The sequence below is a fragment of the Stegostoma tigrinum genome, chromosome 4, assembly GCF_030684315.1.
Source record: "Stegostoma tigrinum isolate sSteTig4 chromosome 4, sSteTig4.hap1, whole genome shotgun sequence".
Taxonomy (NCBI): domain Eukaryota; kingdom Metazoa; phylum Chordata; class Chondrichthyes; order Orectolobiformes; family Stegostomatidae; genus Stegostoma; species Stegostoma tigrinum.
Window position 1 is genome coordinate 66,612,807 of NC_081357.1, and position 18,838 is coordinate 66,631,644.

At 41.1% G+C, this 18,838-nt stretch overlaps 1 protein-coding gene across 6 annotated transcripts in view; it reads left to right on the forward strand.

The window, feature by feature from the left end:
* The window catches only part of rnf217 (ring finger protein 217), an 89,656-nt gene that overhangs the window by 39,993 nt on the left and 30,825 nt on the right, over window positions 1-18,838 (forward strand). For 5 of the 6 annotated variants that reach the window (XM_059645387.1, XM_048531864.2, XM_048531865.2 and 2 more), the window contains exons 2-4: window positions 6,656-6,889; window positions 13,628-13,792; window positions 17,566-17,767. In XM_059645387.1, coding sequence (XP_059501370.1) covers window positions 6,656-6,889; window positions 13,628-13,792; window positions 17,566-17,767 — 601 coding nt within the window. Of the gene's footprint in view, window positions 1-6,655; window positions 6,890-13,627; window positions 13,793-17,565; window positions 17,768-18,150; window positions 18,677-18,838 lie in introns of those variants that run through there. The other variant, XM_048531866.2, reaches the window with a different exon arrangement.

An 18,838-nucleotide genomic window follows, 5' to 3' on the forward strand; every position in this document is an offset into this window, starting at 1 on the left:
GGATGCAGTATACCACATTGGCAGATGTGCAGGTGGACCTCTGCTTAATGTGGAAGGTCATCTTGGGGCCTGGGATAGGGGTGAGGGAGGAGGTGTGGGGGCAAGTGTAGCATTTCCTGCAGTTACAGGGGAAGGTGCCAGGTGTGGTGGGGTTGGAGGGCAGTGTGGAGCGAACAAGGGAGTCAGAGTGGTCTCTCCGGAAAGCAGACAGGCGTGGGGATGGAAAAATGTCTTGGGTGGTGGGGTCGGATTGTAGATGGCAGAAGTGTCAGAGGATGATGCGTTGTATCTGGAGGTTGGTGGGGTGGTGTGTGAGAACGAGGGGGATCCTCTTTAGGCGGTTGTGGTGGGGACGGGGGCAGGGTGTGAGTGATGTGTTGCAGGAGACATGGTCAAGGGCGTTCTCGACCACTGTCGGGGGGGGGGGGGGGGGGGCGGGAAGTTGCGGTCCTTGAAGAACTTGGACATCTGGGATGTGCGGGAGTGGAATGCCTCATCGTGGGAGCAGATGCGGCGGAGGTGGAGGAATTGGGAATAGGGGATGGAATTTTTGCAGGAGGGTGGGTGGGAGGAGGTGTATTCTAGGTAGCTGTGGGAGTCGGTGGGCTTGAAATGGACATCAGTTCCAAGCTGGTTGCCTGAGATGGAGACTGAGAGGTCCAGGAAGGTGGGGGATGTGCTAGAGATGGCCCAGGTGAACTGAAGGTTGAGGTGGAAGGTGTTTGAAGTGGATGAACTGTTTGAGCTCCTCTGGGGAGCAAGAGGCGGCGTCAATACAGTCATCAATGTAACGGAGGAAGAGGTGGGGTTTGGGGCCTGTGTAGGTGTGGAAGAGGGACTGTTCCACATAACCTGCAAAGAGGCAGGCATAGCTGGGTGCCCATCTAGGCCCACAACATCAGCTTTTGTGCTCCTGAGATGCTGCTTGGCCTGCTGTGTTCATCCAGCTTCACACTTTATTATTCACTTGTGTTTGTGTTTCCATATATTATTAACTTCCTGTTACTGTTCACTTTAAGTGCTTGATCAATTGCTTTCAATATATATTGCAATGTTCAACTGCCTCATGTTGTTCTGTAATTATTACCTCCTAGATTTGACTATTTCAACAATTCCTGGCTGGTCTCCTGCATCTACCCTCTGTAAACCTAAGGTCATGCAAAACTCTGCTACCCATGTCTTAACTCTCACCAGATCTAGGTTCACAAATTCCCCCTATGCACGCTGACCATAGATTTTGGGTGATAGACCTTCTGAAACAAGATCAAGCAACACCTTGTTTTCAAATTCTAATGCTTGTTTTCAAATTCCTCCACTGTCTCGCCTTTCTCCCACTCCGTCTACTTACCCAGCAGTAACTCTACAGTCTTCTAATTTTATCCTTGATTTTAAACTCTGCAGCATTGGTGGCTGCACCTTCAGTTGTCTAGGTTTCAGGCTTTGGAACTCCCTCTTTTATATCATTGCCTCTCAACCTTGCTTACCTCCTTTAAGACACTGCTTAAAACCTTCCTCTTTTTGGCCAACCTTTTTGATATCTGAACCTGATATTTTCTTATGCACCTTTTTGTTAGATTTGCTTTGTAATGCTCCTGTGAAATGTCTTACTTTTAAAGATGTTATATACGAATGAGTTGTTTGCTTGTCCTATTTTAGTTTTGTATAATGAAGTTTGGATTGGTCAACAAGTACAGATCCTACTTTTTAATGTAAGATTCTGATAGGACAATCAGTAGCTCACAAATTGCCCTGAAGTATTTTTTGAATTTAAAAAAAAGACTAAGAATGATGTAAAAACTGAGCCATTCTTTTCTATGGGTGACATTAGTGGACAATGCTTGACAAAGTTAATGAGTGAATTATCTCTTCAGTATGGACGTAGGCTGACTAAAATGTTCATCCATTCTTTTAGTTAGTTAAAATAACCTTGTAATTTTCCATGCCCTCATCCCACTGCATTTCTGTAATCTTTCTCAAGCTCTGTATTTCTTCAGTATTCTCTAATCTTCTGACTTCAGTATATCAGCGTTCCTACGTCAGTTTTAGTACTAGCACAGTCACCAACCTGAGCTCTGCTCCTTCGATCTTCCTCCCTAAACCCCTCTGCTTATCTGCTTTCCAGGCTTTCAACCCACATCTCTTCACCCAAGCTTTGGATTCTGTAAAGGCTGGAGACCTAGTTCAATTGGGAAATGCCATGACAAATTGTACAAATGCAATTTGTTATTAACTGACACTGCATCCAACTCTTGTCTTGCTCCTGCTCGGCAACAGCAGAATGTGTGTTTTTATTAGCAGCTTTAGAACCAAATCTCCAGGGCATCTCAGTGGAGTACTATGAAGTAAATGTTGGCATCAAGCCACAAATGGAGGTGTTATGGCGGATGACCAAAACCTTAGGTAGAAAGACTTTTAGCAAAGGCTGCTTTTAATAGAGCACTGTACCAGGATTCAAAAAAAAAGTCAGGAGAACATGCCCTTGGTCGTCCAGAAGTTAGAGCCTCAGCAGTTGAGGGCATGGCCACCAGGGTGGAGCAACTAAATTTCAGAGGTGCAGTAAGATATCAAAATTAGAGGAGTGCACATATAGCTGGTTGTAAGGCTGTGGAAGGACTTACAGATAGGAAAGAATGAAGCCACTGAGAATGAGGGGAAAAAAATTGCTAGTTTTAAAATTGAGATGTTGCTGAACTAGAAACCGACCGACCAACCAACCTAGGTCAGTGAGTACGGATAATGGCTGAGTTAGATGATGTCAATTAGGATAAGGGCAGCAGAGATTTGAATGCTTCAAGGTTTACAGATGCTTGTTGACTTGTTTGATTCCATAGTTAAGTCATTAAACATTCAGCAACAAATAACTGTAAAATGTAACAACTTGAGATTATAAAGTTTTATAAAATGATTTTGTGACTTATTTGCTGTCCTCAACATATCTACTGGCAGCTGACAAGAATTGGAATGAAACATGCATATGTGTATGTTTTTGTTTCATGCCACATTTAAGCTTAGAATTGTTGCACTTTGTCAGCAGGTAGACTTAGTGTTTTAACAGTTGGATATTTCCCCATTTTCCTGAGTTGCAAATAGAATGAGTTTGTTAAAATATTCCATGCGTATGTGCTAGTTGTTTTTCAGTAGTACAGAATTTGGGTTTAACTGAGTTTTGATTTATTGTGTTTATATTTTCAATTAATTCCTTAGCTGGAAATCAAACTATTTTACTGCTACTTCTTTCACTTTCACACTCTTTCTCCCCCACCCCCGCCATTACTTTGCCTTCCAACCATACAAAAATTTTCTCTTTCCTCTTAATGTTTTTTTTTCAGCATTATATTTTCTTGAGTCAAAGCTGGTCAGAGTAGAATTTTCTTTATTTGTATTGGAGGAGTTTTGGGAATTAAGTTAGCACTGGGAAAATCCTTATTAAAGTATGGTGTAAAATTGGACCGGAGAAAAGATCTTCTGAAACCAAGTTATTTTAAGAAAAAAGTAAACACTGTAGCTGATATTATTTTGCGCAGGAGTTTCTTGTTTGTCGACATCTCCTATAGTCGATGTGACCTCCAGGAATTGATCAATCATTTTGCATTGTTTTAGAATACTTGCCCACTATAGGGGGTGCACATTCCGTGGGTGACTGTTTGCAGTACTTTTCGCCTCCTCTATTCCTGTCCCTATGGATTTAGTTTTAAAATAGAAAATAGTTCTGAGACACAATGTTAATCCACCTTTCGTTTTCACTTATTGACTGACCTAATCTGGATTTCCCATTTTCTGGTTTAACTTTTGGCTTCTAGCTTTTGCACATACTTTTTAACTTGTAAATTTCTATCAATGAGAATTCTTTTGGTTGTGGTAGTGTGTGGGCAAAGCTGATCAGCATTTCTGCTCATCCCGATTTTACTTTAAAGTTATGATACTTTCTAGAACCACTGTAGTTTGTATAATGAAGTTAGTCAAACAGTGCTGTTAAAAAGAAAGTTTGAAAATTCTAACCAAGCGACAGTGAAGCAATATCTCCAAATCAATGGTATATGATTTTGGAGGGGGTCTTGCAGATAGTGATGTTCTTATACCTGCTGCCACTGACCTTACAGATGCTAGCATGCCAGCTTTTGGAAGGTGATGTTGAAGAAACCATGGCATCTTGTTGCTGTGCATCTGTAAACTGTACTCACTGAAGTTGTCGTGCCCCAGTGGAGGTGGGAGTGAATATTAAAGATTGGCAACCCAAGCACAATCAAGTAAACTCTGGTGTTGAGCATTGTAGGAACTATCTTCATCCAGAGAAGCACTCCATCATAATCCTAAACTATGCTTTTTGGGTGGTGAAAAGGCTTTGGGGAGGCAGAATCCAATTTTGTTACAACAGAATGCTTGCTCATGCGCTCACGTAACCACAGTATATACTTGGTCTCAATAGGTTTCTGTTAAGTAGTGACCATGATGATGTTGATGGGAACTTTGGTGATCGTAATTGCATTGAACACCAAGGGGAGGTGATAACACCCGGTTTACGTTAGAGATGCACTTTACCCAGCTGGCCTGTGTTGAGCTGTTGTTCAGCTCAAGCGTGAATGTTGTCCAGATCTTGCTGCATGCAAATATGAATTACTTCTTCAGTTTGTGTGGGTGTCACTGGCCAGGCTGGCAGTTATTACCCATACTTAATGCCTTTTGAGAAGGTATCGGTGAGATACTTTCCAGAACTGATTTTTGTAGCTGTAATAGATATATTGCTGATGCATTTCAATTTCTGGTCAATTGGCAATCTACAAGGTGCCAATAGTAGGGTTTCAGTGATGGCCATGCCATTGAACGTCAAGGATTAGATTTTCTCTCTCTCATTGTAGGCAGTCATTGCTTGGCACTTAATGTGTGAATGCTACTTGCCACTCGTCAGCTCAAACTTGAATGTTGTCTAGGTCAGGCAGCATTTAGACAAGGGCTACTTTCTTAGGAATTACATGTGGTGCTGAACATTTGCAACCATCAGTAAACATCCCCGCCTCTCACCTCTAAGGCAAGATCACTGAAGCAGCTGAAGGTGGTTGGGCCGAGGACAGAACCCTGAGGAACTCCTGCAGATACGTCTGGGGTTGAGATGATTGACCTCCCAAAATCACAACCATTTTCCTTTGTGCCAAGTATGACACCAAGCAATATTCATAACTGGGCAGTGACATTCCTGTCAGATTTTGTTGCCATTTAGAAAACAATTTTGAGTTCATCTGCAAACTTGAAGGAGTGTGTTGATCTGTTATTTTGAGGATGGATGTGATTTAATGTTAGCAATATAACACTCGATCACTGAATAGAAAATGGTCTCAAAAAGCAGTTTGATGATCCCTGAGAGGGAAAAGACAACTTTCAACAAAAGCCAAACGTTGTGGCTGATAGAGTTGCGAGAAATAAAATTAGAAAGAAAGTACTGGAGAAACTAGGCAGGTCAGCAGCGCTAAAGAGAAAGAAACGGTTAACATTTCTAGTATAAATCTTATTTGAAACCAACATCTTCAATTTTATATTTGGTTTTTTAATGCAATTTATAATTTTAGTTTTTGAACATTTTTTTGATAATATCAGAGGTTCAGGATAGACAAACTGTAGGCTGGAATAACACAGCAGGCCAGGCAGCATTTGGAGGAAAGGATCGGTCAATGTTTCGGGTATTACCCTTCTTCAGAAAGATTATACTAAAGGCTGAACGCCATTCACAATTTTTTTAGATAGTGAAATAGACTGTATGCAGCAAGATCTGAGCATCATTCGGGTTTGGGCTGAAAAATGGCATCTAACATTCATGCACACAACTGTCAGGCAGCATCTTCAAGATAATGTCTAGCTATCTCCTCCTGACATTCAAAGAAAATATCATTGCTGAATCCCTCTCTATCAACATTATGGGGATTACCGTTGGCTAGAAACTAAACTGGATTAGTCATAGATGTACTGCAGCTGCAAGAGCAGACCGGGGGGAGGAATCCTGCAGCGAGTAACTTGCCTCATGACCTCCAAAGCCTGTCCATCACCTATAAGTTGGGAGTGTGATGGAATACTCCCCACTTGCCATGTTGAGTGTTGTTCCAACAACACTCGAGAATCTTGACACCATCCAGAATGAAGCAGACCATGTAATTGTGCTATTTCTTTGCTGTTGCTGGGCCCACATCCTGAAACTCCATTTTTAACAGCACTGTGCATGAAGCTGTATCAAATGGATTATAACAATTCAAGTTCAGCTCAGCACCACTCACCATACTCGGGGAAATTAGGATTGGGCAAAAATCACTGTCATAGCCGATGACATTGATACCCCACGAGTAAATACATTTTTTAAAAATATTATTAAACTTCAGTGTTAAAGTTTTTAATACTTTTCAAGAATTCACATGCAGTTCGTTGTAGCAAGTGTTAAGTTTGTGGTTACATGATTGTGAGTCCTGTCTTGCATACTATTGTTCAAGTTGGCTCTCATCTTTTCATCAAAGATAAAACCATTTCCCATCAACACAAAATTATTTGGTATAATGGGACTGTAGTTTTAATAATTTGTTACTTTACAGCACGTGTGTGTGTGTGTGAGAGAGAGAGAGATCTATAAAAAGCTATCTACATGACTTGTTCAAACCGTTGTCTTATCTGTATGCAGGTGCAGCTGGGAAGAGCAGAGATAAAATGCCCCATTACAGAATGCAGCAAATACTTGGATGAAAGCACTGTCATCTCCAACCTGCCTCGTGATGACATTGTCAAATACAGCTACTTTCTGGAGCTCAGCAGGGTGGATTCAAGCACCAAACCTTGTCCACAATGCAAACATTTCACTACTTTCAGACGGAAGAGCAACATTCCAACACTTACAAAATCAGAGAACAAGTTCAAAGTGAGCATCTTTCTCTCAAATTCTGTTCTAACTCCAAATGATTGGAGGTAAGAAATATCAAGGGGAAGAAGACACTGATGGAAATAGTACATAGGCCCCATAACAGTAGCTGTTCTGTATGACACATAATAAATTGTGAAATAATGAGGGTTTACAAGAAAGCAGTACACCAATTTTGAGTGACTTTAATTTGAATGTGGGTTGGGGAAAATCGAAGGTAGCCATCAGGATAAATTTATAGAATGTATTCTGAACAGGGTTGTGGAGCCAGACAGGGAGCGGGCTTCTTTTGATCGAGTGACGTGTTCTGAGGTAGGTTTCAGAAGTAATCTCAAAGTAAGAGATCACTTGTGCAATAATAATCATAACATGGTTGAATTTAGCATTTAGTTTGAGAGTAAGAAAATCGAATGAGGAATAACTGTGCTAAACTTAAATAAGGGGACTCATTAGTGGGAGGGCATACCTACTTGGAATACACTTCGCGAAGAGTTTAACAGAAAACAGTTATGGAACAATGGCAGACATTTAAGGTCATGATTCACAGCCGTTATTCCAGTGATAAATTTGGGTTCTAGAAAGAGGATAGATGAACTGTTGTTAACCAAGGAATTTAAGGATAGTATCAAATTGGAAGGAAAGAAACGTACTGTGGCAAAGAGCGGAGGTACCAGTGGATTGAGAGTTTGTATAAACAACAAAGACCAAAAAATTAATAAAGAGGGAGAAAATACACTGAGGGAAAACTAGGAAGTAACCTAAATGTGGATAATAACAGCTTCTTGAAAAATAGTGAAAAGGAAAATGGAGACCAGTGAAAATCTCCCCTTCCCCCACCGCATCCCAAAACCAGCCCAGTTCGTCTCTTCCCCCCCCCCCCACTGCATCACACAACCAGCCCAGCTCTTCCCCTCCACCCACTGCATCCCCAAACCAGCCCAGTCTGTCTCTGCCTCCCTAACCTGTTCTTCCTCTCCCCATCCCTTCCTCCCACCCCAAGCCGCACCTCCATTTCCTACCTACTAACCTCATCCCGCCTCCTTGACCTGTCCGTCTTCCCTGGACTGACCTATCGCCTCCCTACCTCCCCACCTATACCCTCCTCTCCACCTATCTTCTTTTCTCTCCATCTTCGGTCCGCGTCCGCCTCCGCCTCCCCCTCTCTCCCTATTTATTCCAGAACCCTCACCCCATCCCCCCTCTCTGAAGGGTCTAGGCCCGAAACGTCAGCTTCTGTGCTCCTGAGATGCTGCTTGGCCTGCTGTGTTCATCCAGCTTCACACTTTATCTTGGATTCTCCAGCATCTGCAGTTCCCATTATCTCTCTCCAAAGTGAATACAGGCCCCTTTAGAGAACAAGGAAAGGGAAACAAGAAATCAGAGGAGTCAAATAAGTGCTTTGTATCAGTCTTATCAGTAAATGATGCCAATAGCATTCCAGAAATACTATGGTTGGGGAGAGGGTGATGGTGGAGATAAACAGTAAATATCAGAGGAGATAAAGTAAAAGGACGAAAGGCTGATAGGTTCCCTTAACCTGACAGACTACATCCTCAGATTTTAAAAGAAGTCGTGACAAATAATGGGGATTGTTAGATTCAGATAAAGCCCCAGAGAATTGGAAAACTCCCAGTGTAACGCAGTTATTCAAAAAGGGAAAATGCTACAGTCTGTGCAATAGCAGGTGCTTAGAAATATGTTGAGTCAGCATTGCTTCACAAAGAGGAGAGCATCTGTAGCAAACTTTTAACAGTTCTTCGTGGAGGTAGCATGTAGGCTAGATAAAGCGAACCAATAGATGTAATGTGTTTAGATTCCCAGAAGATGCTTGATAAGGTACTGCAAAAAAGACTACATGGAAGATAAGAGTCCATAGTGCTGGAGTAATACATTAGCATGCAGAGAGGAATAGCTAACTAGGAGAAGACAGATGGGTTGAAGGGGACACTTTCAGGATGGCAACCTATATTTAGTGAAGTGCAGCAGAGATAGTGTTGGAGCCATAATTATTTACAATATATATGACCTGGCCAACAGAAGTGAATGAACGATAACCAAGTTTATAGACAATGCAAAAATAGATGGGAGGACGTGGTAAAGATGACTCAAAGGGTCTGTGGAGGAATACACAGGTTAAAGAAGTTGGCAAATACCTAGCAGATGGGAATATAATGTGAGTTAATATGATGTCGTGCACTGTTTGGTAGGGTGAAGAGAAGAGCTGATTATTACTTAACTGCATGAAGGTTGCAAAAAGCTGCAGCACAGTGGAATTTAGGATCCATGTGCATGAATTGCAAAAAGCAAGTACACAAGTTCAGCAGGTAATGGGGAAATCAAACGGCCTATTGGCTTTTAGTTCAAAGAAAATGGAGTATATAAATAGAGAGGTCATACTAAACTATTCAAGGCACCGGTCAGATCATACCAAGGATGATATGAAACATTTGGACCGCTTATCTAAGGATTCTGTTATTGGAGGCAGTCCAAAGAAGGTTTACTTGGTTTATTCCAGATATAGGGAGATTTTCTCATGAGGTGAGATTGAGTAGGTTGGGCCTATTCTCATTGGTGTTTAACAAAACAAGAAGAGACCTTATTGAAACATGAGATTCTTGGGATCCTGTGCAGGATAGATGCAGAGTGGTTGTATCCCCCTGTAGAAGAGTCTTGGACTAGAGTGCATGGTCTCACAGTACGGGCTTGCCCAGTAAAGACAGATAAGGAGGATTTTTTTCCCTCAGGGCAGTGAACCTGTGAAATTCCTCACTAAGGAGAATTGTTGAGGCTGGATTCTTCAGTATTTTCAGGCAAATAATCAATGTTTATGATAATAAAGCAAGAAAGCGGAGGACAATCAGAACATCCATTGTCTTGTGGAGCAGATGGTCATCTTCTGCTACATCTTTTCGTCTTGAGGTGTTATAGTTTAGTCATTGAATAGAAGAGTCCACTGTAGATTGCTGGTAAGTTTGGCTGATTCTTAAGCATAATACCTGAGCTTGAGTCAAGTCCAAGTGTCAATTTGGCTATTTGCATAAAAGGTTAGTGGTTTTTACAAGGTTGTCAGGATTAGAGTTAGAAAAGCTGATTGACATACAAGCAGTGCCTTCAGGCTAGGATAACTCTTGGTAGATCAATCAAATGCACAATAATGGCTCCTGTGGAGCTGTCTCCATTTTTAAGCATTTTGCCTTCCCAACCGGGAAAAAAAATAGCTGTAGTCTACTTGCAGAATTGTGGAGCAAACTGAGAACAGGAGAGCAATTTTTACCCAGCGGGTGAAATCCAAGAGGGAAATTTTAGGATCTGCATCAGCCAACAAAAGCAGCGTCTCTATCCATTAATATAGGTTCAAAAGCCTAAAAGGAATTGAGTCAGACTGACTTATAACAGGGATTTCTTGTTTTAAATCAATACTTAATTTGAAAATTTAAAGTGATTTTCAGTACAAGAGACTTTGGAAACAGGAAATAAACATTTGGCCAAGAGCCTCATTCACATCAAGCCCTGTCTTATGATTCTCGGAGCATTATTTTTTGTGTGGTGTTGGATCAAGTTTGGAGGCCTTTTAAAAGTGGTGGCTGTGACCTGATGTCCAAGTTCCTGGTACCAGCAATTCTTAACAATGCTGGATGATCGTGGAGTAGGTCCAGACCCAGTCATCTCCAATTCAGAGATTGGCTGGCATTTCGTAATCTCTCATCAATTTTTGTCATAGCGACCCAACTTCTTGAACAACTGATTCATGGTCCCTCAGCATATGCAGTGTCTGTGTAACAGGAAATGTGCCATATTTGCAAAAATAGACTATGGCCCAGTAATATGCCGAGAGGCCATAGTCTATTTTTGCAAATATGGCACATTTCCTGTTACACAGACACTGCATTGCAGAATTCAACACACATTGCTGCAAGACTTCACCTATTCTGTATAAGTTCTTTCTCTCAACAGTCACACTGACAAGGATTTAAAGGACCTCAAGAACCATTTTCTGTTCTGAATTCCTACCTACTTTGCTATCCAAGGAATCTAGATTGAATTGTCCAACTTAAAGATAACCACCAGGAAAACAGAACAACTTTCCCTGCCAATATGTTGCGAAATCTTAGCTCATAATCTCTAATTTATTTCCTGCTGCCCCATTCTTACACTCTTATAACTATATATACCAGATATGAAGGAAAGGACATTTACTTACTCACTTAGACTGCATCAGGAGACCTCAATATGTTTGTCAGTGCATTTTTGTACTAAAATAACCAAAAAGCTATGGAAATCAGAACCAAAAACAAATTGCTGAAAAATCTCAGCAGGTCTGGTGGCATCATTGGAGAGAAAGCAAAGTTAACATTTTGGGTCCAGTGACCCTCCTTCAGGGGAGATTTTTTGCCGTGTTGTCATGCAGTAGGTACAGCAGCTCAATTCCCAACGGTGATATAAGAATTCATGACCAGATAATTTGACATTAGCTAAGGCGTTAAAATTGGCCAGAGCGCTAGTGAGTACTCTCCTGCTTCTCGGTAAATACTTCCGTTGTACCTGCATCTACCCAAGAAGGCAGATCTGACCTCATTGTCATGTCTCCTCTCCAAATAAACTACATCAAGAATTTAATGTACATACCACACAAAATGAAGCAGTGCCATCAAAAAATAAGTTTGCGTCACTTACATGGGAGCAAATAAGTTTCTTACACTGCTTTGACCTTTTCTAGAAAATGGTCTAATTTTCGAGAATTAGGGGAACCACACAGGCAGGTGATAGACAAAGAAAGTTGTGGCAAAAAATGTCTGGAGTCATGACCTCCATACAATATGGACAGAAGGGTTTACTTTTCTAAAATAAGTATCCTGGACGCTTGATTTGAGTTCATGTTGAATAAGTGTTGGGCTTCTCGGTTTACTTGACTGTGCATGCCTTTTTTTTTGAATGGCTTCACCTTGACTTGTATTTTTGTACCTTATGCTGAACCCATTTGTCAATTTTCCTCCATCCTACCTACCTTATGCTGCAAAGTTGTGAAACTTGCAAGACTGAAGTGATCTAGGATGGTCACTGCGCTGTCATTGCATCTGTACATGAGAAACCTCTCAAGAAGCATGAACAGATTTGCATTGGTTACATTAATTCATGCTGTATGAGTGTGGATGTTGAACCCAATCTTGATTGTACGTGATCATATTTGTACAGTAGTGCACCTGATTTATAGTGTAGTTTGTGCTCAGCAGAAGCATGTCAAATGTGCACACTCAGTACTATACACATACAGCCTACCATGTTCATTTCTTTTCCCTCCCTTCCTGCTTATGACCATAGCAGGGTCCTGCTGCTCTGAGAATTGATTTAGCATGGATTATTCATCTGTAAGCCCAGAACATTAGGCTGGGGATTCTGGTTTATTAGTTCAGTGACGATACCTGATGAGTGCAAGATGAAACACTTCAACAAAATGTGTCTTATTTCAGCAGTACTCAGGCACTTGCAAATAACTAAATCTGTCCATTTTTCAGACAAAGGTTTCTGGACTACTTACTGTCCCTTGTGTACCGTCTATTTTCTGAATGTTTTGACTCCGTCCCTTTGGAATCTCTAAAATGTATTACTCATGCTTCGTCTACCTGTTCTTTAAGCTGTGTCAAAATTGAAATAATATTCCCTCTTCTCTGGAGTAAACTTCTCCTCGTATCTAAGGTATCTGGTGGTTGCTTCCTTATTTCTTTGTTAATGTCAGGACAAGACTATCATTTCTGTAATATTATAGATGGCCAGATTAGCAGCCTCAGCAGGCAACTTAGCACTTGCTGATTTTGTATGCTATCTTTCTGCTTATGCAGTCAAAAATTTAGTTTGCTTTTCTTCATGCACAGATAACAATTGCTTTCTTCTTTTGCCCAGTGAGCTCCTGCTATAATTATTATAACCATTGTCAATTTGAGGAAGTGCTTTGCAGAATTATTTAGCAACCCTCCAGATCCTGGTGCCATGGGATACAATTCCATTTTGGAGGAAAGTACTCTGCATGTCATTTGGGCTGTCGGTATTTTTCCTTAGTCGAAACCTTCAGATTACCTTTTTCCATATCAGTATAGATCTAGTCACTAATTGGCTGGTTTTGTTCCTTTCAGAAGCTTTTCTCCGAATCAATGCCTCCTTATCTTGTGGACTAAGAGGTTTTGTGATGTACGATATCAAAAGTCAACTGATATGTAGAAATTAAACAATTCACCTCTATTCTATGCACAGAATCCTTTATATTTCCCTTTCTTTCAACCATGCAACAAGCCAATTATTGTTTTCATGACCTCTATTTCAGTTTCTAACTCTGATAGTTCAGTTCACTCTCTGTAATTCTGGTGTACTGCTTTTTTTGTTTTCTATCTCGATATATGTTAATTTTAGTTTAATATCTAAGCTGATCCATGTCCCTGCTGTCAAACACTTCTATCACAGTCACATTACGACCTAATCCCATCTGTTCTGACTCTGAATTTTAAATATGTGTCACAGGTTTTTACTGGTTTTTTTGTTTAAACTGTACAGCCCCTTCAAGCAGACAATACCAAGGCCATGTTTAAAGGAAACTCATAACTTAAAATTGTGGACAGAGTACACTATAAGTTCATTTTAAGGATTTTTCTTAGGCCTGATTTTCCTTTCCTCAAGCCTTCTGAAAACTCTCCCCTCTCTTCCTGGCGATGGGATTGTTCTACTATATTTTATGCCTTGATCTTACAGATTCAGTGTCCTGTGTGCCAATTTGTTTGGTGCTTTAAGTGTCATGCGCCTTGGCATGAAGGACTAAACTGCAAAGAATACAGAAAGGGAGATAAGCTCTTGCGTCACTGGGCTAGTGAGATTGAACATGGACAAAGAAATGCTCAGAAATGCCCAAAATGCAAGGTGAGTTTAAAACTGGGTTAATTAATAATGTATTGTACTATTTGTGTGCAGAATGTTGGGCTTTTTTTTGAATTGTTAACAGGTAACTAGTTGTGTCCCACAATTTTGTACAGTGAAGAAGTGATATCCTAGCCTGGATTTTGAGTTATGTTATGTTTTACCCTGCAACTCTCTCAAAAGATAAGTTTATTTTGGTGCAGATTATATTCAGTATAAATTGAGTTTCCATGAGTCTTTGCAGTAGTTTTTAAAAGAATTAGCTCGCATCTGGAACAAAAACAGAAATTGATGGAGAAACTCAGCAGATCTGGTAGCACCAGTGGAGAGAAAGCAGTGTTAACATTTTGAATCCACTGATCCTTATTCAGAACTGAAAATCATTTCTCTGCTGAGCTTCCTCAGCAATTTCTCCAGCAATCTCCATGTACATCCGGGGCAGCACAGCGGCCCAGTGGTTAGCACTGCTGCCTCAGTGCCAGGGACCTACGTTCAGTTCCATCCTCAGGTGACTGTCTGTGTGGAGTTTGCATGTTCTCCCCATGTCTGTGTGGGTTTCCCCTGGGTGCTCCAGTTTCCTTCCATAGTCCAAAGATGTGCAGGTTAGATGGATTGGCTGTGGGAAGTGCAGGTTTACAGAGATACAATAGGGGTGGTGGGTCTGGATGGGTTGCTCTTTGAAGGGTCAGTGTAACTCGATGGGCTGAATGGCCTGCTCCTACACTGCTGGGATTCTATGAATTTCTGTTTGTTTCAGATTTCCTGCGTCTACAGCTCCTTTTTAAAATTAGGTTCAGTCTCTGCCCACACAACTTTTCTGTTTGCTAATAAATTGACCGATGTACCATTCTGTTGGTTTTTGAAAGAAATTTGGAATCCATGTATGTGAATCACAAAGTTAACTTTCGGGTATAGCATGTAATCAGGAAGGTAATTGGTTTGCTGGCCTTTGCTGCAAGGGGTTGGGAATGCGAAAATGAAGAAATCTTTTTGTAGTTACATGGGGCTTTGGTGAGACCACATCTGGAGAGCTGTGTACAGCTTAATGTGAAACTTGCCTTAGAGGATAAGCAGTTATGGTTAACTCGATTTATTTCTGGGATAAGAAGGTATTCTATAGGGAGAGATTAAGTAGAATGGGTCTATGTCCTTTGGACTGTAGAAGGATAGCAGGTAGTGGTGTTTGCTTGTATTTATTGACATGACCCTGAGAAGGCTTGTAGGGATAGTTGCTGAGAAGTTATTTCCTGTCTCTGGAGAATTTTGAACTAGGTAAGAGTCTCAAGATTAGAGTTCAACCATTTGCTATTAATGTTAGGAGAAATATCATCTTTTAGAGGGTTAAGCATCCTTGGAATTCTGTACCCAAGAGACCACATGGCCTCTTGTCATGGTTTTTCCACTCAGTAAGATTATTGATGATCTTTGGCCTTAACACCACTTCCCTTAAAGCCCAAATTTATGTCAATCTCGGCCTTGAATGTCCTAATCAACTGAGCATTCTTAGCCCTTTGGGACTGAGAGGATTACAAAGGTTTGAAGTTCTGAGTGAAGAAATTTCTCCTCGTCTCAGCCCTACGTCGTTTCCCCTTTCTCCTTACGACATCACCACAAGAGAGTGTAGGCGCATGTTCCTCAATCTCCCACCCCCACTAACTCCTGAGATGGGAGAGGTTTTCCATCCAGTGAGTTTTGATTGCATAAAGAAAGTATATCCTTCCTTGGGTAAGGAGACCAAATCGATACTGAAGAATGTTCCCTACTGTAGGAACAAGCAGCTCATTTGATCAGCACCATCTTACCTATTCACTGTCTGTATCACCAATGCACAGTGGCTGCAGTCCATACCATCTTCAAGATGTACTGCAGCAACATGTGAAGGCTTCTTTGACAGCACCTTCCAAACCCATGATCTCGACCATCTGGAAGTAGAATGCCATGCAGGCATGTAGAAGCGGCAACTGCAGCAAGGCCTTCAAGTTATAGGCCACATTATGTTGGAACTCAATCATGGATTCTTCACTGCCACTGTCAAAATCCAGGAACTCCCTCCCTAGCAGCTCTGTGGCTGTATCAATCCCAGATAGATCATAGAATCCCTACAGTGTGGAAACAGGCCCTTTGACCCAACAAGTCCACACCAACCCAAGGAGCACCCACCCAAACTCCCCCTATAATCCAACTAATCTACACACCCCTGAACGCTATATGGGCAATTTAGTATGGCCAATCCACCTAGCCTGCACATCTTTGCACTGTGGGAGGAAACCAGAGCACCCAGAGGAAACCTACGCAGACACGGGGAGAATGTGCAAACTCCACACAGACAGTGCCCGAGGCTGGAATTGAACCGGAGTCCCTGGTGCTGTGAGGCCGCAGTGCTAACCACTGAGCCACTGTGCTGCCCCAGGTTGATGCAGCAGTTCAAGAAAGTAACTCACAGCTACCTATCAAGGGAAATTAAGTTGTTAATAAATACTGGCCTTATTGATTATACTAAGACCCAAGAATTTATTTATGAAAATCTACGTGCCTGATCTGGACTCCTCAAAACACTGCAGTTGCAGAAAAGTTTCCTTACTCTTGTATTCTTAATCATCTTGCAATAAAAAACAGCCTTTGCCTATGGCTCCACCTGTCCTGGATTGTGTCTGAATAAGTTGATTAAAAATATCTTCCGTTTTCTCGGCTGTACTTGTATATTAACTTTCAGTCTTCATGTACAAAGAACACCCAGAGCCCTCTGAACACCAACTGTATAATAGCTTCTCATTCAAAAGGTATTCTCCTTCAGCGAGTTTTGAGAAGATTTGTAGCTTAGGTTGAGGTTCTGGATGTGAGTTTGCTCGCTGAGCTAGAAGGTTAGTTTTCAGATGTTTCGTCACCATTCTAGGTAACATCAATGAGCCTCCGATGAAGCGCTGGTGTTATGTCCTGCTTTCTATTTATCTGTTTAGGTTTTCTTGGGTTGATGATGTCATTTCCTGTTCTTTTTCTCGGAGGATGGTGGATTGGTTCCAAATCAATCCACCATCCGCCGAGAAAAAGAACAGGAAATGACATCACCAACCCAAGGAAACCTAAACAGATAAATAGAAAGCAGGACATAACACCAGCGCTTCATCGGAGGCTCATTGATGATGTTACCAAGAATGGTGACGAAACGTCTGAAAACTAACCTTCCAGCTCAGCGAGCAAACTCACATCCAGGTATTCTCCTTTGCTAACTTGCCTACTAAAATATCTCCCATGTTATGTATAGTTGGCACCTTGTTACCCTATTTCAAATTACTTCATAAACTTTTTCAGACTCCGTATCCTTGTCTAATCTGAGGAGACAAAGAAAACTCTTCAGAGAATGTGTGCAATTTGTACCAACAACAGCCAAACTGGAGAGTGTACCTGATTGTTCAGATCTTGAGCTATGACAGAGCACTCTTATTAACTTTTAATTAAAGCTGCAAGCGCACAGTAAACTTGCTTGTCACCATAGTGTTGGTGGATGCTTGAGTGGAATACTTTTACAGCAAAATTATCCCTCTTGGAGATGTAGCTGCATATGCCCCTAAGCTCAGTGTTATGGGGAGGGAGTAAGAAAACTCTTTTTCACTTCTAATGAATTTAATAAATGACTGATGTGCTGTGTGGATTGAGAGCAGTAGGCACAAAGCTTAACTCCTTCTAGAGTTTTCTGTGATATTTCTTTAAAATAGTGAATAATACTGAAACCTAATGCTGGTAATTTTTGTTTTCTTTATAAACAACTGCATTAAAAGATTCACATCCAGAGGACAGAAGGCTGTGATCACATGAACTGTTCACAGTGCAACACCAACTTTTGCTACCGTTGTGGGGAGACATACCGGCAGCTTCGTTTCTTTGGCGACCATACTTCAAACCTAAGTATTTTTGGATGCAAGTATCGCTACCTCCCTGACCGGCCACATTTACGAAGATTAGTTCGGGGTTCTGTCTGTGGTAAGCAGCGGATTTTAATTGTTTTAGTCTTTAAGTGTAGTGGGAAAGGGGAAGGAAATTTCTTTTGTGAATATCACACTTTTTTTAAGAAAGTACAAACTCGATCTTTAAGTTTTTGAATGCAAGGAAAATGAGAAAAAAATCAGTCGTGTATTACACAATAAATCAATAAAATTAGCTTGCACCTCGTGATATCAGCTCATTACAGGACTGAATGTTGATCACCATCTAAAGCTTTTGATTCTTGACAGCCATCTACATAGTGCCATTTGTACAGGTTTACAATTCTCTCCAATCAGTCTGTCCTGGTAAATAATCTGACTAACTTGCATTTTTTTTGAACTGGTACATCTTTCTCTCTTTTGCATGCTACTTAAACAAAGGACATACAAGAGTATACTGCCATTTACTGTGAAGAACAATGAAACTCATCGATAATTAATATTTAGCACTAAGGTACTGGTGGACACAATATTAAAGAGGCATTTTCTTGGAAAATGCCGCAACAAGTTTGCGACCAGTCTGACTTAGCCTTGAACAGTCGTTGTGGAGCGAGAGAGCGTTTACTAAGGAACTGTATTTGTGATGGGTACTGAAGGCAGTGAGGCCTTCTCAGCTGAAATCTGTTCTTTTGGGCCTGATGGAATTGATGTAGGGGAGAGACAGTGGAATAAGACTGGGGCCCAAAATCTGATGGTATTAATTATTTGTTTCAGACTTGTTCCTTCACCTATTGTAATACACTGTTTATTAAGCTTGTGTTGGAGTTTGCGACCTTGGTCTAAAATCAGTGCTGAGATGAGCTTCTAATCACGTGCCTTCATTAAAACTGCCCATTTCTACCTATGTGACTTCTACAGCTCATCTGATGCTGAAACCCCTGTTCATGCTTTTTTTGCTGCTTCTCAACTTGACTCTTCCTGTCCACTCCTAGTTGGCTTCCCATATTTTAGACTTTTCAAACTTGAGGTTATCCAAAACTCAACTCTCCATGACCCTGCATGTACCAAGCTGTTTACCTACCTCTCTATTGCCTGCTCACTGGTCAAGGGATATAATTTATTTTAAAAT